At 37.6% G+C, this 25,753-nt stretch overlaps 2 protein-coding genes and 1 pseudogene across 2 annotated transcripts; all 3 read left to right on the forward strand.

Moving 5' to 3' along the window:
- The first annotated feature begins 1,676 nt into the window (after positions 1-1,676).
- On the forward strand, positions 1,677-7,907 carry LOC143594931 (formin-like protein 20). The gene is made up of 18 exons (XM_077074111.1): positions 1,677-1,749; positions 2,362-3,077; positions 3,186-3,407; positions 3,529-4,904; positions 5,082-5,205; positions 5,339-5,410; positions 5,491-5,589; positions 5,734-5,775; positions 5,865-5,945; positions 6,021-6,071; positions 6,172-6,253; positions 6,337-6,431; positions 6,675-6,746; positions 6,812-6,928; positions 7,042-7,110; positions 7,301-7,367; positions 7,503-7,632; positions 7,745-7,907. The coding sequence occupies exons 1-18, from the start codon at positions 1,677-1,679 to the stop codon at positions 7,905-7,907; spliced, it is 3,651 nt and encodes a 1,216-aa protein (XP_076930226.1).
- Positions 7,908-9,885: 1,978 nt separating this feature from the next.
- LOC143594933 (SNF1-related protein kinase catalytic subunit alpha KIN10-like) lies at positions 9,886-13,330 on the forward strand. The gene is made up of 10 exons (XM_077074112.1): positions 9,886-10,099; positions 10,207-10,391; positions 10,665-10,847; positions 10,925-11,056; positions 11,231-11,416; positions 11,495-11,584; positions 11,677-11,760; positions 11,957-12,082; positions 12,835-13,062; positions 13,161-13,330. Exons 1-10 carry the CDS (start codon positions 9,916-9,918, stop codon positions 13,278-13,280), a joined length of 1,518 nt encoding a protein of 505 aa, XP_076930227.1. The 5' UTR covers positions 9,886-9,915; the 3' UTR covers positions 13,281-13,330.
- Positions 13,331-24,297: 10,967 nt separating this feature from the next.
- On the forward strand, positions 24,298-25,552 carry LOC143594927 (leucine-rich repeat receptor protein kinase EMS1 pseudogene; annotated as a pseudogene).
- The last annotated feature ends 201 nt before the right edge of the window (positions 25,553-25,753 follow it).

Here is a 25,753-nt window from a genome sequence, read left to right on the forward strand (position 1 = left end):
GATCTTCTCCCAATTTGTCTCCTCGGTACAAATTCTTTGGGAATAATCAACACTTTTTGGCTATTTTGGGGATTCTCTCTCTAGAATGGGCTATTTTGGAAATTTTCCCTAAAAATAATATAATATTTTGAGTTATTGGTTTTAAATATTCTCAACTTTCAGCATTTGATCGGGAACACTCCAAACTCACGAAATATTACCCACCCTCTCAAGCAATAAGAACATGTAGTATTTCGTGAATCCAGCTACTCATTTTACATAGACGAGCATAATTACATATTGAATAGTGAAAATAGAAAGTTAGATGTAACTTAGAAGCCAATCAACGACGATTCGCTCAAATTCTTCGAGTCTGACTTTTATGAGTGGGAGCTCAACGGTAAAGCGATAAAATTGAACCACCATTAGATGACACTGAAGCTTTCTTTTCTAATCTGATGACTTCCATTGCAATTAACGAATCGTTACAATAATCTAGTGGTGTGACTGCTCAAAGAACAGTAACAATTACAAGGAGTTTGAGAAAATGTAAATTGATTTGAAGATTTAGGGTTAGAAAGAATGAGAAATGACGGGAAATGGTTTGATGGGTGGCCGCAACTGCAAGGGGGTGATGTGGTGGCTGGAATACAAGGATGGGTGAAGATGGGTGGTGGTGTTGTTGGTTGGATGGATGGATGGTGTGGTAATGAGGATAGTATTTGATAGAAGAAAGATGTGTGTGTGGGGGGGGGGGGGTGTTGCGAGACTCACATGTTTAAAGAAAATGCCACATCACTCAAAAAATGTCACTTCAGCAACAAAACTAACGGGGTTAGGGTGTGTAAAGTTCGGGAGTGCGAAAAAAAATAAGATGATAGTTGGGAGTGGTTGGTAACTTTTTTGTGAGTCGAGAGTGTTCCCAGTCAATTGGTAAAAGTTAAAAGTATTTAAAACCAATATCCCTAATATTATCGAACTAAATGTAATTATGTTACATTAACATTTTTTTATTACGTTATGAAAGACATCTTAACCATTCAAACTTTTAAGCACCGGATTACAAACAACCATTTAGCCTGAAAATGTATATGTAAAATAACATCAAAATGTTTATAACGTATCACGTACAATTAATTATATTACATTATTTTTATTTAATAATAATAATAAAATTTATTTTTTTTATAAAAAAAATTAGAAAAAAGAATAATCGGAAAAGCTGATCATCAGTGTTCGTCAACCTAACGTCCCCTTAGTTTCTTCCTCCCTCCCTCCATAATCTTCTATCTCATTAATCTCCGATCGATTCCACGTGCACCTGATTATCCAATATCCCCATTGCACTCAAGAATCAATCAATCACTTGATAGATAGATATATATCCAATTCCCTAAATACTTATTACACGTTTCATCATCGCATTTACGTACCCTAATGATTACGATCCCCCTGAAAACCCTAATAATATTAATCCTGCTGTCACTAACGCATTAAATCTCATTATCATAACCACAATCACAATCACAATCACATTACCGAATTGGTTGATGAAGTTTGAAAGCGTTTTGGTGGATCACATTGAGGATTGGAGGCTCAAATGGTCAATATTAATTGACATCCGAAATTGCGGAAATAGGGAGAGGGAATCAATATTTGGGATCCGGTCGGTGGGACGGTAACAGCGCCATCATTAAATGGCGCTGTTCAAACGGTTATTTTTCCGTAAGCCGCCGGATCAGCTCCTTGAGATCTCCGATAGGGTTTTCGGTACGTACTTTCCCATGCATGCATGCACAATTTACCTATATGCACATATGTTTTGTGCCCAGTTGTATATTATGAGCTTGCTTAGGTTCTAGGCTGCAAAAACTGATGCCATTGCATTTAGAGCTGTAAACAAACATCTAACCAAACAAAATTTCTTGTTCGTGTTCGTCTCGTTTATTAACTTGTTCATGAACACTTCACGAAAACAAAACAATGTTTTATTTGATTTGGATAATTGAGAATAGTTAGTGTCAACGGTTTGATCCGGCTACCAAGTTTGTATTGGTTGTTTTATTTAACATTCATATTCATAAGTTAATTTTACTTATAAATTAACCACATAATACTCATGTCTCTTTGCTTAAAGGAAAAACAAACATTTACGAACACATTATCAAACATTAATGAACACAACTGAATGAACATAACCTTAATTTGTGCGTGTTCGTTCATTTAGTAAATCGAACAAAATTCCCTGTTCACGTTCGTTCACTGAGTTAATCGAACGAACATAAACAAGCTTCCCATCAAACATTCAATTCGTTTACATCCTTAAATACAGTCTTGATTAAAGATATCAATGGTCTAACATATGTTTCATTAACATCACAGTGTTTAATAGCTGCTTCTCAACTGATACAATGGAAGCAGATGCATACAAAACCTACATTGGTGGCATTGTACCTCAGCTTCAAGACTACTATCCCGATTCTTCTTTCATGGTTTTCAATTTCAAAGAAGCCGGTGATAAGAAGACCTTAATTTCTGATGCATTATCCACATTTGATATAAAACTCACAGAATATCCTTGGCAATATGAAGGGTCTCCGTTATTACCACTAGATATTGTCACTAACTTTTTAGACACTTGTGAAAACTGGCTATCGATTGCGGATCAAAAAAATGTGCTTTTGATGCATTGTGAAAGAGGAGGGTGGCCCATTCTTGCATTTATGCTTGCTGCGCTGTTTTTAGCTAGAAAACAGTATACCGGTGAGCTAAGGACACTTGAAGTGGTTTATAAACAAGTTCCGGCTCGTGATCTGTATCATATTTTTTCACCCTTAAATCCTCAACCATCACATATAAGGTATCTTCAATATGTCACAAAAAGAAATTTAGGGATTGACTGGCCACCTCAAGAAGCATCTTTAGCTTTGGACTGTCTTATTCTTCGGTTCCTTCCTAGGATTCATGGAAAGGGTTGTCGGCCCGTTATCCGTATATACGGTCATGACCCGTTTTCAACAGAATCTAGTAAAAGTTGTAAGCTTTTGTTTTCAACCTTAACCTCAAAGCCCAAGAAACATGCTCGCTGTTATCGAATGGTAAACTTATTTGGACCCATTTGGCACGTTTTCTTTTAAGCGCGTTTTGCTGATTAGACATGATATGCAACTTGGTATATAATATAATCTAGTAGTTTATAATCGCAGGACGAATGTCGGCTGGCAAAGCTTGATATTCATTTCCGTGTTCAAGGGGACGTTGTTCTTGAATGCATTCATTTAGAAGATGATCATGTAAGGGAGTTGATGTTGTTCAGAGCAATATTCCATACAGCTTTTATCCGAGGGCATGTAATGATGTTGAGTCGTGATGAAGTTGATCTTAATGTGGACGCTCGAGATCCAATGCCAAAAGACTTTAAAGCAGAGGTATGCGTTTGACTTTGACTTTGACTTTTCTATGCCTAAATTAGAGGTGTTGATTTCAATCCACTTTACTTAAGAATGAGTTGCAAACGGGTCAAATAATGCATGCTTATATATGTGGCAGGTACTTTTTGTGGATGTTGAACCTATACAGTCTGTTATCACTAATGACCGAGTATCGTCTGATGGAAGTGAGTCAAGTGGCTATGAGTCGCCTGATGAATTCTTTGAGGTTGAGGAGGACATGTTTAGTAATGAGTTTGATATCCATGATCTTGAAGAGGATGCTGCAAATTTACTTGAAGACAATAATATTTCAGGATTTGATGTAGAACCGCCTTCATCTCAAGATCATATATCAAAAGATGCAAATCAAAGTCAGGTTAAGAATGATTCGAGTCTCAAATTGGTAGAACAAGATGTCGACTTGAAGAGTAAAAAAGTCAAAGATAATGACTTGAAGAATACAATAGTCAAAGATGTTGATTTGAAGCCTAATACAGTGGATGAGCATTATTTGAAGTCCAAGGTGGAGTACCTTGAAGCAAAATTTAATAGTTTAGTAGAGGAAATGAAAAACAAGAGAGAAGAATCATCACAATCTTCGGATGTGAACCGAGTGACATTAACCTATGAAGGGTCACTTGAATTGCCAAAATCTTTTAGGAATTTGAAAATAACAACAGTTGATGTTCCTTCACCACCGCTGCCACCACAACCACCATCTGCTCCATCTTTGCCACCGCCACAGCCACTAGCAGCTCCATCTTTGCCACCACCACAACCACAATCTGCTCCATCTTTGCCACCACCAGTTGCTCCATCTTTGCCACCGTCGCAACCACCAGTTGCCCCATCTTTGCCACCACCACAACCACCAGCTGCTCCATCTTTGCCACAGCCACATGCAGTTGAACTAAAAGCTCCACCTCAAGTGCATGAAGAACCCGCACCTCCACCTCCCTCACGAGTTGCTGCACCACCTCCACCACCACCATCTATTCATGAAGTCCCTCCACGTCCGCCCATGCAAGAAGCGCCCCCTCCTCCACCCTTAATCTCCAAGGCACCTCCTCCTCCCCCACCTCCACCGCTTCCACCAATGTCTGAAGCACCACCGCCCCCGCCTCCACCAATGCCTATAGCACCACCGCCTCCGCCAATGCCTGTAGCACCACCGCCTCCGCCTCCACCACCTCCACAACCCGGAGCACCTCCACCTCCTCCTGGGGGGGCACCTGTGCCTCCTCCACCATCCGGTGCACCTGCACCTCCCCCAATGCCTGGAGGAAGAGGTCCACCAGGACCCCAACCCCCACCTGGGGCACCTGCCCCACCCGGACCTCCAGCTGGCCCTCCCCCTCCACCTGGTCGAGGAGGCCCGGGTAGAGGGCGTGGACGTGGACCTGCAGTGAAAAGGTCTAACTTAAAGCCGTTGCACTGGAACAAGGTTACAAGGGCTTTGCAAGGAAGCTTGTGGGAGGAATTGCAAAGACAAAGGTAGCCATCATTCTTCTGTTTCTATATTTTGTTGTTTCATTCTTCCTTTTTAAAATAGCTGCATCTTGCTAATCAAAATCATATAATTAATTCTTTAAGTCCAATATATACATATATGCATGCATGTATACATATATAATTTATTCTAACTACTAATGTTGTGCTATGTCATTCTAGTCCGCCAGAACTTGACGTATCAGAACTTGAGACACTTTTCTCTAACGCACCCGCCAAAAAACCTGCTGCTAAAGATGCAGATAAGAAAAAGGCTGCTAGTAATAAACCTGAAAAAATCCAATTGGTAATGCAATGTAAATTGAGTACCTCATACTTTAAATTATAACTTTTCATATTTTATTATACTCTATAATAGAAGCATGCCATTTTTCATTAATTTTGGTAATTACTATACCTCATTGTGTTCTTGATTCTAGATTGATTTGAGGAGGGCCAACAACACAGAAATCATGCTTACAAAGGTTAAAATGCCACTTCCTGATATGGTGGTAAGTGTGGATATTTGGATTACTATTTCAATAAACATATTATTCAGATGTAAAATGATAACTTTGTCTGCCATCTGCAGGAAGCGGTTTTAGCTATGGATGACGAACTTTTAGATGTTGATCAAGTAGAAAATATTCTCAAGTTCTGTCCTACAAAAGAAGAAATGGATCAACTCAAGGTGAAACCGTTAACTTTTTAGGCGCATTTACTTTATATTATACATTTTACAATTTCTTTGAACAGTTCTATAATTCTAGATATGAACCTTACTTTTCTTGATTCTTCCATTTAAGTATTGATCTTCTGCATTGTGACTGTTCAGAATTATACAGGTGACTTGGATAAATTGGGTAAATGTGAACATGTAAGTATCACGATCATAATGATCATAATACCCTTTTTTCCGCTATAGACTATTCATGTACGCACAACTTATTTCTAGCTATATTGCAGTTTTTTCTGGAGCTAATGAAGGTGCCACGTATGGAGACGAAATTAAATATTTTTTTGTTCAAAATTCAATTTAATTCTCAGGTTTGTGATTACGGGCGTAAATTTTCTTATCTTTGTATTGTGTTATCATGTCAATTCATTCGACTTTTCTTTCAGCTTGGAGATTTTAAGAAGAGTTTAGACATTGTACACTCTGCATGTGACAAGGTGGTCAATTATTATAAATGCTACACTCCTGCTTACACTCATGTTCTCGTTTTTACGTTTTATTTTCATTTGACAGAATCTAGTTCTGTTGTTTTATTAGGTCAGGAAGTCTGTGAAATTGAAGGAAGTTATGAAGAGAATATTATATTTGGGGAATACGTTAAATCAAGGAACTGCTAGAGGTAATAACATCACCAGACCTTCATTAAGATAAACAACATATGTATTTATTTATATGTTTCTCAATGGTATCAAACAATTACAGGTTCAGCAGTCGGTTTCAAGCTGGATAGTCTTTTGAAATTGACAGATACGCGCGCTTCAAACAGCAGGATGACCTTAATGCATTATCTCTGCAAGGTACATGTAAAATAATGAAAACCCCGTAAGGTGTAATGTATTATTGATCAACTATATTTGGGAGTACAATACATATAAACACAAGGAAACATAATCAAATACAATCTCCTAATTATGATAACAGTATAATAATCCAACACTAATAATATATTCTATAATATCCTCTAATAGTACAACAACCCTTTAATAGTTAACAATTTCTAGTTTTAATTCATACTAAATCAACATTTTTCTATTGTACAGCTTCTTGCCAACAAATCACCAGCTCTTTTAGAATTCCCAGATGATCTTGTTAGCCTAGAAGCTGCAACAAAGGTTTAAACGAATCTGTTTTTGCATAGACTTGTAAGTATATGACTTATGATTGCGTTAAACTGCAGATACAATTGAAAGTTTTAGCAGAAGAAATGCTGGCCCTTAGCAATGGACTAAGAAAAGTGAAGCAAGAACTAGATGCGTGTGCAAACGATGGCCCTATATCTGCAGGTTTTCACTCGGTAAGTAAACTTGCTATGAAGACTACATAATAATATAGCATTACTTTGTGGTTTTTCATTCCTTCCATGACTGAATGTTTAGAACACTGATTAAGAATTTATGACATTGTCAGACGTTGCAGCAGTTCATTGGCCATGCTGAGGCGGAAGTGACAAATGTTAAAAATTACTATTCCGCTGTGGTAAATATCAATACATTTTACTAGTGTAAGATTGTAAAATAGGCTCTTAATGTTGATTTTGAAAACATGTTCTCTAAAACAGAAATCAAATGAAATTAAGTTCGTTTCACATATGATTTTCTTTTATTGTAATTTGTAAGAAAGCTGCCTTTTGGATTATTATAATCCATATTAATTGTTTACATTACAGGGTAAATGTGCTGATGGGCTGGCCCTATATTTTGGTGAAGACCCTGCCAAATGCCCTTTCGAACAAGGTAACTTTCAGATAACTATTCAGAGTAGCATAAAACTTTGATGTGGAAGTATTTGCCTGTTGACGTAAAAGTGAGTCAGTGCAGGCATTATTTTATTTCTAACGGGCCTAATTATGCTTGTTTATTTTTGGGCAGCTACTCAAATCCTTTGCAACTTTGTGAGACTATTCCAAAAATGCCTTGAGGAGAATCTTAAACAGGCTGAACTTGAAAGAAAGAAAGCCGAAAAGGAGGCCACAATGGAGAAAGAAAAGAATGCAAAAAAGTAAACAGCAACTCAAATTATACTTAAAAAAAGATCCTTAAAAATGGATTTTATGTGTTCTTCATAAGATCATGCAAAAGTCAAAGCTGTCTGGTCAATGAAGAATTTGCAGGCCTGCTGCCTACCAGACACGATACCCAAACAGAAGCGATGATGAAACTGTCTGGTCAATGAAGATTTTACGGGTTCTTCATACAAGGCTTGCAAAACTCCTGCAAACAGCTGTAAATACATACTATGCAGGGCACAATGATGAAGGTGGTGTGCACCATTGAAGGGTTCAAGTTATAATCTTTCATGAAACCATGGATGATCATTGTTGCCTGTGTTCTCGGGAATCACACGGGCCCCATCTGGCCATAAGTTCTGGACTCAGTTGCCGGCTCGTGGGGGTCGAGCCAGGACAGTGCATTGCATAGCCATGTACAGATCTTTCTAACCCGACTAACTTAGTCATATTCGTTTATTCGTCATTGTATTATAGAACAGTTTGTTGTATATAGAAATAGGAATACAATAGAAGATAGAAGATAGAAAATAGAAAAATGAATGTAGTTTTTGGTAACAATTAGATTCAAAAATAGGTTGCATATTTTTAGATTCAAAAGAGGAATATGTTAGTTTTCCATTATCCACTATTGGGTTTTGAATGAGATTTTGATTGAGAAAGTTGATTATTTAGTGTTTTATAGCATTCGTGTGAGCGGTGTCCGTTTACATATGAACACAACTTTATGTGTGAAAGACGTTATTCTTGTATATAAAAAATTTACTTTTCCGGGACAATTATGGCTATCTAGATGAAATTAATTTTCCTATTTGAATGTGAGTCATATAGAATCGAAGTGATTTATACGTGTAAATTAAAGCGTATCTTTATTCCAAAAATTGCTGTTCATAAAGGTTAATCTTGAATTATAAATAAAGTTAAGGTTTATTTTGTTATATTTTATTTTAGTTAGCAGATTTAGGAAAGGTTTCGTCTTGGAAAAGAAGTTTAGTAGTTGACTTGGAAAGCAAGCTTAGTATATCTATAAATAGGGGTCTAGGTTATTGTGTATTGTGAGTCAATAAGTCTCTTCTCTATGTAAGTTTGTTATATTCATGAAGTTCGTTTGACTTGATTATATGAAAAGAATCGAGGGGTGTCACATCAATATCTCGTGTTTGTTTGTTTATTAGTTTGTTTGATCTGATTGTTTGGTCAATTATGCGATTTTATTCAAAAATCGTTTTATGTGTGACTGGACCATCTAGGTTTCCCACTTCTTATCAATTACGTCCAAATCATTAACTCAGTTTAATTTCATCGTTAAGGGTAAAACTGACTTTTCACCAAGGTATGAAGTTTATAATTGAAATAATTTATCTATCATGTGACACAGACATAACATAACATAACACAACATAGCGGCGCTCGAAATGTTTAATCGTGTACGAAAAGAATTTGTTGTTCATGTAAAGCATAATAACACCAGGGATTGAATTTGTCGTCACTAAAAACTCTATGGGCTGGTTAAAAAATCTAAAGTTTATGCATATCCATTTAGCTATGCTGACTCAGACCAGAGTTGAAATTGAAAATAAATAAATCTTGAAAATAAAAAAGTTGTAAACTTTCCATCAATTGCTGTTCTTCGTATGTGATCTTCACCTATTTTATTTTAAGGTATTATTTTTATCTTTAATTTCATTCTTTTTTCTTTTAATTATTTGTTTATCAGATTATAATTCTTGGGTTATGCTTCAAATATGATCTGTTAATTAACTGATCAACTCAACTCAATTTCTTGAATCTTGTGGTGGGTATAATTAGGGTTTAGTTTTGGTAATCCGGTTAAAAATTAAATCTTGATTTTGTATTAATTTCCCCAAATTAATGAGTTGTTTATGTTAATGGTGTGTTTCCTATGATGCATTTGCTCATGGTTAGCTGGTTTATTTGGAAGTTTGACTTTTTTTTGACTTTGTGTTTATGGTCATCGGTGGTCAACAAGTGTTAAGAGTTTAGAAGTCTTGAAAGATTTTGTTTTGATCTTGTGTTTGTGTTGGGATTTATGTAAATTTGTATAAAGATTAAAGAACAAACATGTTTGGGATGAAGCATGGTTTGTATCAGTAGTTATTAATAAATATAAAAAGATTGGAAATTTTGGAGAAAATGTGTTTCGGGTTAGCCCGAATTAACCGAGCCTACCCGTTTCCACCTTATAACAGATACCAAAATTTACCCATCATTGATTCTTTTGAATTATTTTTTTTTCATAGTTTTGTGACAGATATATGGATCGAGCTAATAGAGGTGGTAGTACCGATGCATTTTTACATAACTACAAGCTCGGGAAAACTCTTGGTCATGGTTCTTTCGGTAAAGTCAAAATTGCCGAACATACGTTGACCGGCTACAAAGTGGCGGTCAAGATTCTTAACCGAAGAAAACTTAGGAATCCTGAAATGGAAGAGAAAGGTATGATCATAATTCATATTTCATAATTCATTAGATTTTTTGTTTTATTTTCAGTTTCTTGATATTTCATGTAAAAAATCATGCTTTTATATGCGACGTGTGTGCAGTGAGACGAGAAATCAAAATTTGTAGATTATTTGTGCACCCTCATATTATTAGACTTTATGAGGTGATAGAGACGCCCCTTGATATATATGTTATTATGGAGTACGTGAAATCCGGAGAACTTTTCGATTATATTGTAGAAAAAGGAAGACTACACGAAGATGAAGCCCGCAAAATTTTTCAGCAGGTAAAAAAAATTATTTTTCTAAAGGGCTGGCGGCGCAGCTTGTTGCCCATTTGCATTCCATATTTTATGGTGATGTTTAACTCGAATAAGATTAATTTAAAGTCATCTAAAGAATTATAAATAGTTGTGGTATATTGGGATGGATCGGGTTGACTTTTTGCTGCCGGTCAGTCTTGAGATAATTGGTTAATGTATTAAGTATGGTTACAAAATCAATGTTACTATAATTAATAATTTTATTATGATGTTTACAACTTTGTTTATGTCAAATAGATAATATCTGGAGTTGAATATTGCCACCGGAATATGGTGGTCCATCGGGATCTTAAGCCGGAGAATATTCTGTTGGACTCGCGGGGCAATGTTAAGGTTGCTGACTTCGGGTTGAGTAATATTATGAGAGACGGGCATTTTCTTAAAACAAGTTGCGGAAGCCCTAATTATGCTGCTCCTGAGGTTATTCCTAAAGACTGATTGAATATTGGTTTATAATGTTATTCATAGTTTCATACTGATTCATACCTGATACGCAGGTTGTTTCTGGTAAACTTTATGCGGGACCCGAAGTAGACGTGTGGAGTTGTGGGGTCATTTTGTATGCTCTTCTATGTGGCACTCTTCCTTTTGATGATGAAAATATTCCCAATTTATTCAAGAAAATAAAGGTATTGTCTTGCATTGTATTTTATTTAGAAGCAGCAATTTTGGCCCGTTGACTTGTGAATCGGGTTCAAACGGGTCAAATAAAAAGGACACGTAGTAAAAAGGGAACCACCCATATTGGCCAAACCCTTTTTGGCCTGACCCATTTTTTTTTAATTTCACCTTTTTTTTTTCAGGCAGGAATGTATACTCTTCCAAGTCATTTGTCACCCGGGGCTCGGGATTTAATTCCAAGAATGCTTGTGGTTGATCCTTTGAAGAGAATAACAATTGCGGATCTTCGTAAGCATCACTGGTTCAAAAGTCAACTTCCTCGTTACTTAGCGGTCCCCGCCCCAGATGCAACCAAGCATCTAAAAAAGGTAAGTTCGGGCATAGCGGTTGTCTTGATATTTTGTTATTTTCAATTCATCTAACATTATGCTGCTTTTATTTATCAGCTTGACGAGGAAATTATTAAAAAAGTGATCAACATGGGTTTTGAAAGGAACCATTTGATACAGTCACTTCAAAGCCGAATACAAGATGATGTATTTAACTGTTTTCTCTCATTTATTTTGTTATAGTTTTGCATAAAGTTGAAATCTTTACTGGTTTACATCTTGAATTTGTCTTATATCAGGCTACAGTTGCATATTATTTGCTGTTTGATAATCAAACTCGTGTGGTTGGTGGATATCTTGGAGCCGAAATTTCCGAGTCCTTGGTGTGTTATTTGTATTTACAACTTATAGATATTTTGATATGGAAGCTTTTGAAGATATAAATATTTCCAACTTATCAAAAGTCTTGGAAAACTATTATCTTATAAAAACATGGTGTTTATATTAATGGCATTCACATTGTTATCTTGCTTAAAGTTTGATAGTTTGGGTGTGAAATTTGAATATTATTTGGCGTAGGAGGGTAATCGTGCTACTATGCATCTAGACAATGGCCTGGAGTGGGCCCACATGAGCAGGCTTACTCGAGAGAACTCTTTTAGAGCCAATTTGCCTGGTGAAAGAAAATGGGAAGTCGGGTTGCAGGTTTGCTCAACTTTTATTTTATTTTGGTAGTTAAGATATTTGTGTAAAGCGCTACAGTTTGACTTTGGAGGTCAAACTTGTGACTTTTCATACCCAATTCGATATGGCCTTTTCAAAAACTTAACTTTAAACTATAGCTTTGGTTATAAATTGTGCGATGCGTTTTGATCCAAAAAGCCAATGCATGATGCAAGCACCTCCCGTGTGTGAGGCGTTTGTTATAAAAAAAATATTAAAAAATAATTTATAGATTATACTAAAATAAGACTTTTAACTCTATGTGTACAAGTGTTTATGCATAAGGTACGAGTAATCTGTGTGTAAACTCACTTTTAACTAATAAATGTGCGCATTAGACTGCGTCATGCACATCACGTATTACGCAATATAGAGCGCACCAAGTAATCGCAGTGCATCGCTACTCATGATGTGATATCAGCGCATCGCGCATTATGCTCTCATGATGCGTGCATTCCAAAACCAAACTTGTGGCTTCTCTTATTAAAACTGATATGGTTCTGTTACGAGTTTAACTCTGTCATCATCTCTTGCACAACTGGTATAAATAAATAAGAATAAGTTAATTTTTAATGAAAAATAAAGTTATTTTTGTTCATTTCAAAGTCTGAAGATTGGTTCTTTTGACTTTGAAAGTCAAACTTTATGGCTTGTTTGATGACTAAAGCTTTCATTCTATATTTATTCATTGATTAATATGATTTACATGAAATTTTCTCTTTTGGTTTTTGAAGATTCCAGCGAATCCTCATGAGATAATGACACGTGTTCTTGAAGTTCTGAGAGATCTAAACGTCTGCTGGAAAAAGATCGGGCTTTACAACATTAAGTGTAGATGGGCTTCAAGCATCCCTAATTCTGAAGCAATCGCAGCCCACCATATGTATGATAACCATTACATCAATTCTGCTATTACCACTAACAACATTCAATCACAAAATGTTGTGAAATTTGAAATTCAGGTAAAATAACAAATTATTTCAAATCACTAACTAAACGGGCCGAAAACTGTCATTTTTATGTAAGTTAAATAACAAACTGTTTCGTCTTGATTCAACAGCTTTACAAGACTCCCGAAGACAGTTATTTGTTCGATATCCAGAGGATTAACGGGCCGCAGTTGCTATTTCTGGATTTCTGTGCTTCTTTGCTACTGCAGTTAGAGACTAGCATCTTCTAAAAGTACATAACTGCTTGTAAATGGTCTGGTTTTTTGTTCTGGTACTCTTTATTTATTTATTTTTTTTTTGGTGCAAATGGTTAACAGATCCTTAATTTCTGCTAATTCTCTTGATTTCTATTACAAGTCTTTACGATGAACACTAAGTTATTTGCTTAGTTTTACGTACTTGGATCTTCGATTATGCGTCTATAGTTTTGTCTAGAATCCTTTTAGTAATTAAGTTATTGGCTCTATTTATGGTAACTTGGTAAGTAGTTGTACATGAAACATTTTGAGGATTTTTGGATTTATGGATAAATATATTTATTTCAACCTGAAGCTCATAAAAGATCTATAAATATATAGATGGAAGAAAGAGACTATGATCATATGTGTTTTGACAAAAAAATATTTGAAAAGGCTGCTCCTTTTTCTTTCTTTCCGAAAAACGAGTGTACTGACCTGTTCTCAAGTTGGAACGATTTTGGTATCCGGGTGAACCCTTGAAATAGAACTGGTTTAAAACTTGTTATTGAGCACGTAAAGTGTGAACACGGTCTGGTAGGTGTCCATTGATGTCCGTCTAGCAAGAGAGGTGACAGGCTATGGCCGCTCTGCTAGACGGCAGTGTGAAGGAGAGAGAAAAAACGATGCTTTAATTTATGAATTTTGTAAAATTATTAAACATATTAATTAATTTTTTTTATATTTACTAGAAACAATTATTTGGTTTATAAAAAAAATTATTTAATACACCTAGAAGACCTTCACAAAATGTTGTTTTGTAGTAAATGTCTTGTCGCCGTATTCAAGTATTTGACTAAATCAAAAGGATGACTAGCCATGGCTATCCTTGTTTCCCTAAATTATTGCCCCAAATTAATCTTCATTCAAGCCTCACATGTTCAATAACAAGGGCCTTAAACTAACCCACCATAACAACTGCATTGTAATTTAACTAAGATATAAACAAAAAGAAAATCAAAAAAGAAAAATAATAATAATAATAAAGTATGTATGTGTTTGTATATGATTGATGGAGAGATGTTAACTTCACTCACCCAAAGGGTGGGCTACGGGAGGACGTTGGCGCTGGTAGGCGAAAATGGTTTGGCGTCGGCACGGTGATGGTGGTGTTGTGGTTTGGGGATAAATTTGGCATTAACAGAGTGCTGAGGTGGCTTTGGCGCCTCCACAACAACTAGCCTTAGTGGAAAAAAAATCATCAAAATGTTGTGTTTTAATTTTTTAAGAAAATTTTACAACATTGATCCTATTCTGTTAAAAATTTTCGCAAGTTTACGAACTAACGCTAGAGCATTCATAATGTCAATGAAATAAAACATGCTATATAAGCTTTTAAATGTTATTTATAAACCACTTTTAGTTAGTTTTGTAAACGTTTCCTTGAGTATCGTTTGCATATGTTGGATTGGTCTCCTATGGTTAAGCACAATCTCTTCTCCATAAATTTGGACGGTATAGGTGTGCAACGGTAAGTGGGAAACTTTATGGTTAAGCTTAGCAGAAATTTTTTAATATTATATTGTTTTTGACGTTTATACTGTTCTTTATTTCGGTTGGCTTCTTGCTTCTGTCTAATATTATGTGTATTTTAGTTCGGTTCTTGTATTGGCTCTGATGCTTATGCATAGGTTAGATTTACGGTTGGCTTCTTTATATCTTTTTAATATTATATAGCGGTTAAAAAAATCTCATGGACTAGCATGGATTAGTAGAGCTTAGTACACATTATTACATTACATTAGGGTATTTATGGTATTTTGGCAAAGAGCTTTTAGAGGCTTTTAATTACAAGCTTTAAAGAAAAAACTCATATTTAATAAAAAGTTTTGTTTAGTTGGAGTAGCTTGAATCTTTTAGGTTAGGAGAAAAAAGCTTGAAGCTAAAGTTCCAACTACTAGGGTTTGAGAAAAAACTTGTAGTTTTTATATTTAAAATTTTACAAGTTTGGTACTTGAACATTCATCAACTTTTGTTAATTTATATAGTAGGTACGCATTTAACTCTTATTCAAAACTAACTACCCCACAATTTTTTAAGAGGCCATAACTTTTTCGCACGTTAATATTTATTTTTTAAATACATCGTAAAAACAAGCATTTTATTCTATTTAATTTGAGTATGATATTGCTAAACTTCTTTAATCTAAAAAAATTAACATATTTCCTGATTACCGGTTAGGATCGGCAACAAGTCGAGTCAGACGAGCTCAGGTAATGTGTAAGACCAAATTAAGGTCGGAACGAGTCGATACAAAAATGGTTAATCTAGTTCGGTTCGTGCCGGTACGGTTTTGAGTCGAAAGGGAACATGTCAGAACATGTTTCAGATGGAACGGGATTCAAATCAAAACAGGTTGGTTTAAAAAATTATCTATTTGAAATTACCGTATATTTCAACTTTGCTTCTTGATTTTCGCCACCAGTTACACGCGTACTGTCTTTGCACGAATTGCATGCCTACATTTGGGTTATGTGTGCACTGTCATCAGGTGAATCATGTACCGACACTGATTATACGGTTGATGTCAGGTTGCACTCCCATCCTTCCGTACCGTGCGGGTACTCAGCTAGTTTTATTAAAAGTTCCAGCTAGTCTGCCAAACACCTAAATATATATAAAAACTACACTACCAGCTACTAGCTTCCAGCTATCAACCACTAGCTAATTTTGCCAAACATATCCGAACATAGATTTTTGTTCTGACAGCAAAAATGTTGTTAGTAGGTGGGGTTAGACGTGCACAAAAAAACCGGTTCCGGAACCTAACTGGTGGAACCGAACCGGAACCGGTTCCAGTTCCAACCCGGTTGGAACAATACCCGGTTTGGGTATTTTTGTACCCGAAAATCGTACCCGGTTCTCATATTTATATGTCAGTACCGGTTCCAAACCGGTTCCTACCCGGTTCTTAATTGGAACCGGTTTGGTTCGTACCCGGAATAACCGGTTCCGACGGGTTTTTTGAAGGGTCAAACAAAAGTCAAAACTAGCCGTTGGTAATATAGCCGTTGGAACCGGTTTTTTTAGACACCAATTAGCCGTTGGAACCGGTTCCAATGGTAATATAGCCGTTGGAACCGGTTTTTAAGACAATAGATCCGTTGGAACCGGTTCCAACGGTAATATAGCTGTTGGAACCGGTTTTTGGGCCAAACCTATATATAAGTTATTTCCATTACTTGTTTCACCACCAAACTCAAAAACAAACTACAATACTACTCCTTTAGCAAACCCGTTCCTTTACCCGACCATCCAACTAAATATTATTATGGCACCAATCAAAAAAACTAACAACAAGGCTAAGAAGAGTGTTTTTGTTGCCCCCGTTCCTGTTACGGAGGACCCAAGGGTTGTTACGGTAGTCAACCATAACCGCAACCAAGACGTATGGAAGAATTGGGATTTGATTGTGGATGACGAAGGTTATCAAAAGGCTCGTTGCAAACTATGTGGTTCAATATTAAAGCACGATTCCAACTCTACTTTGAGAAAGCACATCGAGAAGCCATATTGCAAGGCGTTGAAAGGGATTGGCGCGACCGATCAAATTGACTTGGGTAAAGATGGTACACTATTTCGTTACAACACGACTAAAGTTCAAGATAGAATGGCAAAGTTCGTTATTCAACGAGGTTTGCCGTTTAACCACTTTGATGACCCGGAGTTGACGTCGTTGATTCGCGAAACTCTACAACCGAGATACACACATGTAAGTCGTACTACCTTAAGACGTCATTGTATCAGGTTGTGGGAGTGTGCTAAAAAAGAGTTAATCGAGTCTTTTCATTCTTTAGAAGCCATGGTTAGTTTAACTACCGATGTTTGGTCGGCACCACACGGGTTGCCCGAATCATACATATGTGTCACCGCTCATTGGGTTGATCCGGTGACATGGCAATTGATGAAACGCACCATCGCTTTTGAAAACTTCCCGTTCCCACATACCGCCGAAAAATTGTTTGAATTACTTGATGAAGTTATAACGACTTACAACTTGAGAAATAAAATATTTTCGATTTCGTTTGACAACGCTTCAAACAATACTAAGGCGGCTGAAAAATTTATCATTAAATATTCACCACCTTGTTTCGGGGATTTTTTTCATGTCCGATGTGTTGCACATATCATCAACTTGGTTGTCCAAATAGGTCTTGACAATGAACACATTTGTGATGATTTAAAATACTTTAGACTTATGTTACAAGATGTCTTCAAAAGTGGTAAAAGAAGAAATCTTGAATATAAGAACTATTGCAAGTCGGTTGAAAGAAAGTATTTGGGGCCGAATTGGGACGTTCCAACCCGTTGGAACTCAACTTGTCATATGTTAAAGTGTGCTTTTGCCCAACGCCAAACTTTACAAGCTTTTCATAACAATCTTGTTGAAGAACGCGAGGCCGATATGTTTCCGGAAAGTGTTTGGGTCCAAGTCGGTTATTTGTTGGAGTATCTTGATGTGTTCAAAAAGTCAACAACAAAATTATCGGGAGTCTATTACCCTACTAGTTGTTGGGTTTTGCAAGAATTGTACTATATGTCTTGTGTTTTTAAAAGTTTTGCGGAGAAGAACAAACTCTTCGAAAATATTGTTGCGGTGATGAAAGAAAAGTTCATAAAATATTTTGAAATCATACCGCCGGTCTTTACTTGTGCCGCCGCATTAAACCCCTATTGGAATGTTAATGGGGTTGAAACAACGATTGAGGAAATATTCGACAACTTAGGTATGCACGAGATTGACCCGAAGTTGTCGACGGAAGCGAAGGACAAGTTCAACAAAAACCTTCAAGACCTTTATGACCATTATTTTCAAATGTATGGTCCAAGCACGAGATCGTCTTTTGTGAAAAAAACAACAACTGGTAGGCCGTGCAATGACCCACTTATAAACTTGATGAATGGGATTCGTGAATCGGCATCTAAGAGGCAAAGAGGAAACACACCAAGTAGCGAACTTGGTCGATATAGTGGAGCAAACTATGTTGAGGGCGCAACGGTCGACGAAATTCGCAATATTGATTTGTTGGCTTGGTGGAAAGGTAAACAAAACGAATTTCCCATTCTATCCGCCATGGCTCGTGATTTGCTTGCCGTACAAGCCTCAACGGTTGCTTCCGAATCGGTTTTTTCTCTTAGTGGGAGGGTGTTATCTATGCGAAGAACAAAACTAACTCCCGAGTCTCTAGAAGTTTGCATTTGCCTAAAGGACTATTTGGATGCGGTGGATCGTGTACAACACAAGGCGAACTTTGAAGACGAAATACCAATAGAGCGTCATATTCATGATGAGGAGGCGGAGGACGGGGTTTCTTCCGATAACGAAGACGAGGGTGAAGACGAGAATGAAGACGAAGAAGAGTTGTAATTATTTGTTTTGGTAAAATTATTTGTAACTTGTTCAACTAATATTTAGTTTTGATTTGTTTTATTATAATTACTTTTGTTACTTATGATTAATTGTTTGTTACTTTTTTAATAACGACGAACATTTTATTCATCTAAAAAATAACTATTACAAACATTATTAAAACATAAACGATACTAAACATAACAACTAAAACATAAAAAACAAAGTCCGTCGTTTTAATCCGGGAATACTTATTTTTGGGTTGTAGAGCCGGACGACTCTCCCACTTCCGTTTTTTTAGCTTCCATTCTTCTTTTCTCTCGACAATACTTATTCGTATGTTTTCGTAATGTCGAGTTGGACGCTGCTTTAAGAAACTTCGAGCAATATTTGCAACGTGCCAACTCATGTGAGTCGGTCATGAGACACAAATCGTAATGAACCCAAACATCGGGGTATCTTGTTGTTTCGATCACCATAACAACGTCATCATTGGTTGCCATTTGTTGTCGGTTTAAGGTTAATTGTGGTTTGGAGTGTGTTTTATAGTTTTGGGAGTGGTTTAACAAGTACACAAACAAACCTTGCTATTTATAGAAAGAAGATAACCTATTTATAGTTAAAAAAACCGGTTCCAACGGTCAAAAACGGCTATATAGCCGTTGGAACCGGTTCCTAACGGCTATAATGTTTAAATTTCAAAAAAAACCGGTGGAACCGGTTTTTACGTAAAAACCGGTTCCGGTTCCAACCTACCCGGTTCCTAAAAGTTTGCATTTCTGGGCATCGGTTCGGGTCGGGAACCGAACCGGTTCCTGACTGGAACCGGTTTCATTTTCTACCCGTTGTGAAAAAAACCGGTTCCGAACCGGTTCGGGTTTTCAAGGTGAACCCGATTTGTGGACCTCTAGGTGGGGTGGGATGCTATTTCTTTATGGCATTCGCATTAGCAGTTGAATTATGAAAGAGTATGATATACCAACAACTTGGGCTGCTCCACTTTTTTAAATGGGCCCTTTATGTTATATTCACTTATATATTCATCAACTCATCAAGTCTCACGTTGGACTCCATGACCATTAATCTGCACACGTTTACGGGTTGCAATAGTTTTACCATTTAATATTATCATGTCCTCCCCAATCTCTATTTTTTTCTTGAATTGTCAAAATTGTAAATCTTTCAACAAACGCCCCTCTCCAACGTTGTGGCCTTACATAGTTAGCCAATTTGGCAACTAAGGAAACAATTATGCTCTTTATACACATAAAATGAAATTATAAATCATAAAATTGGAGGCATAGGCTTTTTTTCCATGCCTATGAGAGCAACCCCTAACAACCATCTAGAAAATTGAGGTCATGTTTTGAAAATGAACTAAGAAAATTTTAAAAATTTATAAAAAATCACTTTTCATAAATATATCTAGTTTAACGTCTTTTTGTTTAACATATGTTTTTTTGTCCCACTATTTAAACGCCCTCCCTACTATTGCAACCACCTTTTATATGACTAGTTTGTACCAGACACTGCACAAAAATATGTTAGTGACCAAACTTTTATACAGAGTCGTACGACTAGACCTTATATGATTCACATAAAAGCAAAATTATTCGAAAGCATACAAGATTCTCCTCGGTTAACATGACGAAAATTATTTGATGCGATACAATATTTTGAATCAGTTGATTCGATATAAGATTCGTATGATTGTTTGACACGATACAAAATTCCATTAATTATTTGTCCTGACACAATATTAAACAGTTAATAAAACAAAGCATAAACATAACTTGGAAGCAATGACATTTAAAATCAGCCATTAGAAAACTATACGAGCATAAACATAACATGAAAATATAGTCGTTTTAAACTAACCATTAGGAAAATTGCCATGGGGAAACTAGTTTTATTAAACCATAACAAAAAAGAAACAAAATTAAAGTTGTGTAAGGTTATTGAAGTTGTATGGTGTTAGGATTAAACGCACACACGAAACTGAACACGACACGAAAGCAATAAACGAACACGAGGATTTAACGTGGTTCGGTCTAAACTGACCTACGTCCACGGGTGGCAACTAGGTATATCTTTTATTGAGTGACCAATATTACAAGTACATAATGTTGTTTATATAGAGACTGAACTAGGGTTAGTAAATTATTATGCAAGAAATCTAAACCGGGCCGGGCTTGGGCCTGACCGCCCACACCCGTCTCCTCTTTTGACGTCATATAATAAACCGGGCCAACAAGGCCTACGAACCCAACAATCTCCCACTCGGAGGCCTTGAGTACTCTCGTCTGCACTCCTGATTGTACTTCTGTAATCTGAACATTAAACTTCTTCTAGTTGTCACCGCCTTCTCATCAATTAACCTGAAGGCCCGTTGAAGCTCCCCGGAGCTCCAACACGTCAGTCATGGCTGAAACTACCCCTGACCCGTTCTCTGTCCCTACCGGCTCCCACTGTAACGAACTACCGGATCCTGAGATAACCTGAGAACAAACACTCTCCATATTCAGCAAGTAATTCATTGAAGAGACTTTTACAGCTGGAATACTGGTTTTCTTAATCCACTGTCGACCTGGAACTGTAACTGAAACACGACCTGTGCTCCCACTGTCACGATGTCCCCCAACTGATTTAACCTTCCTAGCTCGTTCATCCTGAATCTTCACTTTGGCTCTGGGTTTGTTACTTGCAAAACGAACCTTCTTCTGCCCACGAGATTCTGTGAACCGGACTTTGTCTTTCACCAAAACTGGATCCACTCCTTTCGGTGACATATCGACCATATACAGCTAACCCATTTTCTTGCCACGAGCAACCACAAGATTCCCTTTGACTACTTTCCACTGCCCATTCCCGAACTTAACATCGTGCCCTTGGTCATCCAACTGCCCAACTGAAATCAAACGTTTCTTCAAACTTGGAATAACCCTCACGTCTTTCAAAGTCCAAGAAGTACCGGCTGAAGTTATCAAATCAACGTCTCCCATACCCGTAACCTCTAAAATATCATCATTCGCTAGTCGAACCTTTCCAAAATCCCCAAATTTAAGATTCTTCATCGTTTCACTACAGTGAGTGGCATGAAACGATGCACCAGAATCCATCACCCAAGCATCAACGCTACTCTCAACACTACAAACCAAAGCCTCATCACTACTGACCCCGTCATCTGTGTCGTCTTCTGTAACGTTCACCTCTTTCTTACCATTCGGACACTGATTCCTGAAGTGTCCTTTCTCTTTACAACCCCAACATTCAATATCCTTACGAGTCTTAGACTGACTCATCTTCCTGCTCCCACTGCCTCGCTGTTTTCTCCTACCTCTACCTTCTATGACTAGCATATTGCCTGATGATTCACCTGAACTTCTGCGTCTTGAATCTTCTCCCAGAATCAGATCTCGAATCCCATCGAAAGTAATATTTGTAGACGAACTACAAACTGCAGTCACTGTTTGCGACCAACTGTCGGGCAAAGAGGATAATAACAAGAGGCCTTGAACTTCAACATCAAACTTAATGTCAACTGACACTAAGCGGGACAAGATCGAATTAAGATTATTGATATGAGTTGTAACTGACCCACCCTCTTTCATTCTTGTTGTCACTAGCTCTCGGATAAGATAGACTTTATTCGCTGACATTAAAGTTGGATAAGATAGACTTTATTCGCTGCCGAAGGCTTCTCATACATGTTGGATAGCGCCTCCATCATACCACGTGCTGTGGTTTCTTTCATGATGTTAAACGCCACATCTTCCGACAACGACAATGTAATACAAGCCCTAGCTTTCTTGTCTAACTTCTTCCAATCTGCTTCTGACAACTTTTCTGGTTTTTCATCCTCAAACACTACATCCAAGTCTTTCTGACAAAGTAGTGCCTCAATCTGCATCTTCCACCAACCAAACTTCTGTATCGAAACCTTTCCGTCTTCTGCCATAACAATGACTAAAACGAAAAACTGGATAAAAACAACAGAGACAGACACAGCAACACGAGCCTGAACTTAACGATTGTTCTACTGAACTCTGTTAAACAATCAACCTATTTAACGTGCAGCGGAATAACGAACTGTAAATCAGAAACCGAAACTTTAAACTGAAACGATAAACCTGACAAACGCAGTTGGCACTGGTTCTAAGTTTCTTTAAATTTCTTCTGACTTGAAACTGTTCTTCAACGAAAATAGGATCTTGATTCGTTGTTATTGACTCGTACTTTGCAAAGTAGGATCTCGACTCGCAAAACTTCTGCCTTCTTTTCAACCTTCCGGTCGATCGCTGGATACGTCGGCTAGCTGCCAACACCGAAAACCTAGATCGACAACCTGAATCTGACCTGTGCCAACTGGTGGCAGCGAAACCCTAGCAGCAGTTAGCGGTAACGCGGTGGAACCCTAGCCCCGATCACTGGTGCGGCGGCGACACGCGGAACTGGTTCACCGTGTTCTTCGTGTGATCCGAACCTAAGCTCTAGATACCACTTGTTAGGATTAAACGCACACACGAAACTGAACACGACACGAAAGCAATAAACGAACACGAGGATTTAACGTGGTTCGGTCTAAACTGACCTACGTCCACGGGTGGCAACTAGGTATATCTTTTATTGAGTGACCAATATTACAAGTACATAATGTTGTTTATATAGAGACTGAACTAGGGTTAGTAAATTATTATGCAAGAAATCTAAACCGGGCCGGGCTTGGGCCTGACCGCCCACACCCGTCTCCTCTTTTGACTTCATATAATAAACCGGGCCAACAAGGCCTACGAACCCAACATATGGAATCGTTCAACGAGCTCTCACGACTCGTATAGGTAGGATTAGGTGTAAGTATTTGACTTGACACAACATTAAACATTGAATAAAACAAGCATAAACATTAATTTAGAAAAACAGATAGTAAAGAAAACATACAAGCAAAAACATAACTTGGAAAAATTTTGTTTTAAACTAGCCATTTGGAAAATAGCTATGAGAAACCTAGTTGTTTAAACCATAAAGAATCAAAGTCATATAGCAATATCAGTTTATACGAGTCGCATGGAATCGGTCAATGAATCTTGACAAAAGCTAAAACTCACATAGGGATGAGCTCTGGATACTACCGGTACCGATCCCGAAAATCCCAATCCTGAAAATTTGAAGCATTTGGTACTGATATCGAAATGTTCGGTTCGGTACCTGTATCAGTTCGGTACCGGTATTTCGTGCAGTTTTCGGGAAATACCGATACCGAAAACTCAAAACTTGGTACCGATTCAATACTGATAGTACCAACTCGATACCGGTACCAATCGATACAGGTACCAAAAACACGCACCCTACACTCATACGAGTCGTACAACCATACACAACCCATATAGACGAGAACATGTGTCCAGATAATACATACAATTTTCCAATTTTCAACTTTTCAACCCAACTCAAGCCAAACAAGTCAATCACATTCACCAATTCCCGTTACAATTACAATTACAATTACAATTACTCATCATTCATCAATCCACCCCGTTGACTCATTCTCCTTTCCACTCTTCCCGTCAACGCCGCCCCACTTTCCATTCCAATTCCAATTCCAATTCCAATTCCAATTCCATTCCGTCTTCTTCTTCCCACTCAAACCCCCCAATTCCAATCCTCTCTCTCTCTCTCTCTCTAAACCCAAACCCTAACCTTCTCTCTCTAACCTCCATGGCCATGGACTCCAACCTCCAAGCCATCCTCTCCGCCATCGCCAGCTTCTTCCTCATCTCCCTCATCATCACCTTCATCTACTTCATCTGCCGCTCCGCCACCAAACGCCGCCGCACCTCCGCCACCCGCCGCCGCACCAGATCCGTCAGAAACTCCTCCGATCAACCTACTTCCACCTCCTTCATCAGCATCGCCGAAAGTCAAATATTCGATCCCACTCTAGTCAAAATTGAAATGGTTGACCTGGTCAACGCCACTCACAACTTCTCCCCGGACCTCATCGTCGGCGACGGAAGCTTCGGACTCGTGTACAAAGCGAATCTCGAAACCGGCGTCACCGTAGCCGTTAAGAGACTAAGCGCGGATGCGTTTCAAGGGTACCGAGAGTTTCGGGCCGAGATGGAAACCTTAGGGAAGATCCGACACGACAATATCGTTAAGTGTCTTGGTTATTGTGCGACCGGGTCGGATCGGATATTAATTTATGAGTTTATTGAAAAAGGTAGCCTCGACCAGTGGCTTTATGACGTGTCATCCATTAATAATGACACGTCGGTGTTGAGGATACCTTTATCTTGGAGTACGAGAATTAAAATAATGAGAGGTGTAGCTAAAGGGCTAGCCTATATGCATAATTTGGAGCAACCAATAATTCATAGGGATATTAAAGCTAGTAATGTTTTATTGGACACGGATTTCAAGGCACATATTGCGGATTTTGGGTTGGCTCGGACGATTCAGGGTGCGCGTTTGCATGTGTCAACGCAAGTGGCGGGGACAATGGGGTACATGCCGCCGGAGTATATTCATGGGGCACCTGCTGCTACTGTTATGGGCGACGTGTATAGTTTTGGTATACTGATGTTTGAGATTGTGACATGTAGGCGTCCGAACTGGCCGATAAAGGGTGAGAATGGAGAAGAGATTCGGCTTGTTGATTGGGCGACGAGAATGGTGTCCCAAAATCGAGAAATTAAAATGTTGGATGCTGGTATATCGAAAGAAGATTTGAAAGAGAAAGAGGTTTTAGAGTTTTTCAGGATTGCGATGCTATGTACTGGTGAAGTCCCTAAAAACCGACCGAAAATGAGTGAAGTTGTGGAGTTATTGGATCAAATTCAACATGAAACTACAATATAGTGATTTCATTTAAGTTTAATTTGATTTGTTTATTAGAATTTCAAAGAGTATTTTTTGGTTTATTATTATGAAAGGGATGTAAGTAGCATCCAGTGTAAAGTATATAATAGCAATAAGAAGCCCAACTCAAATTGTAGAAATAATAAAAATTTGATATTTTTATTGCAGTTGATCTTCATATTTTATTTCTCAAATTGTAGAAATAATAAAAATTTGATATTTTTATTGCAGTTGATCTTCATATTTTATTTCTCAAATT

Source organism: Bidens hawaiensis, unplaced genomic scaffold (genome assembly GCF_021521415.1).
Source record: "Bidens hawaiensis isolate Kalapana, Puna unplaced genomic scaffold, B.hawaiensis_p1.1 tig00044327_1, whole genome shotgun sequence".
NCBI classification, from domain to species: domain Eukaryota; kingdom Viridiplantae; phylum Streptophyta; class Magnoliopsida; order Asterales; family Asteraceae; genus Bidens; species Bidens hawaiensis.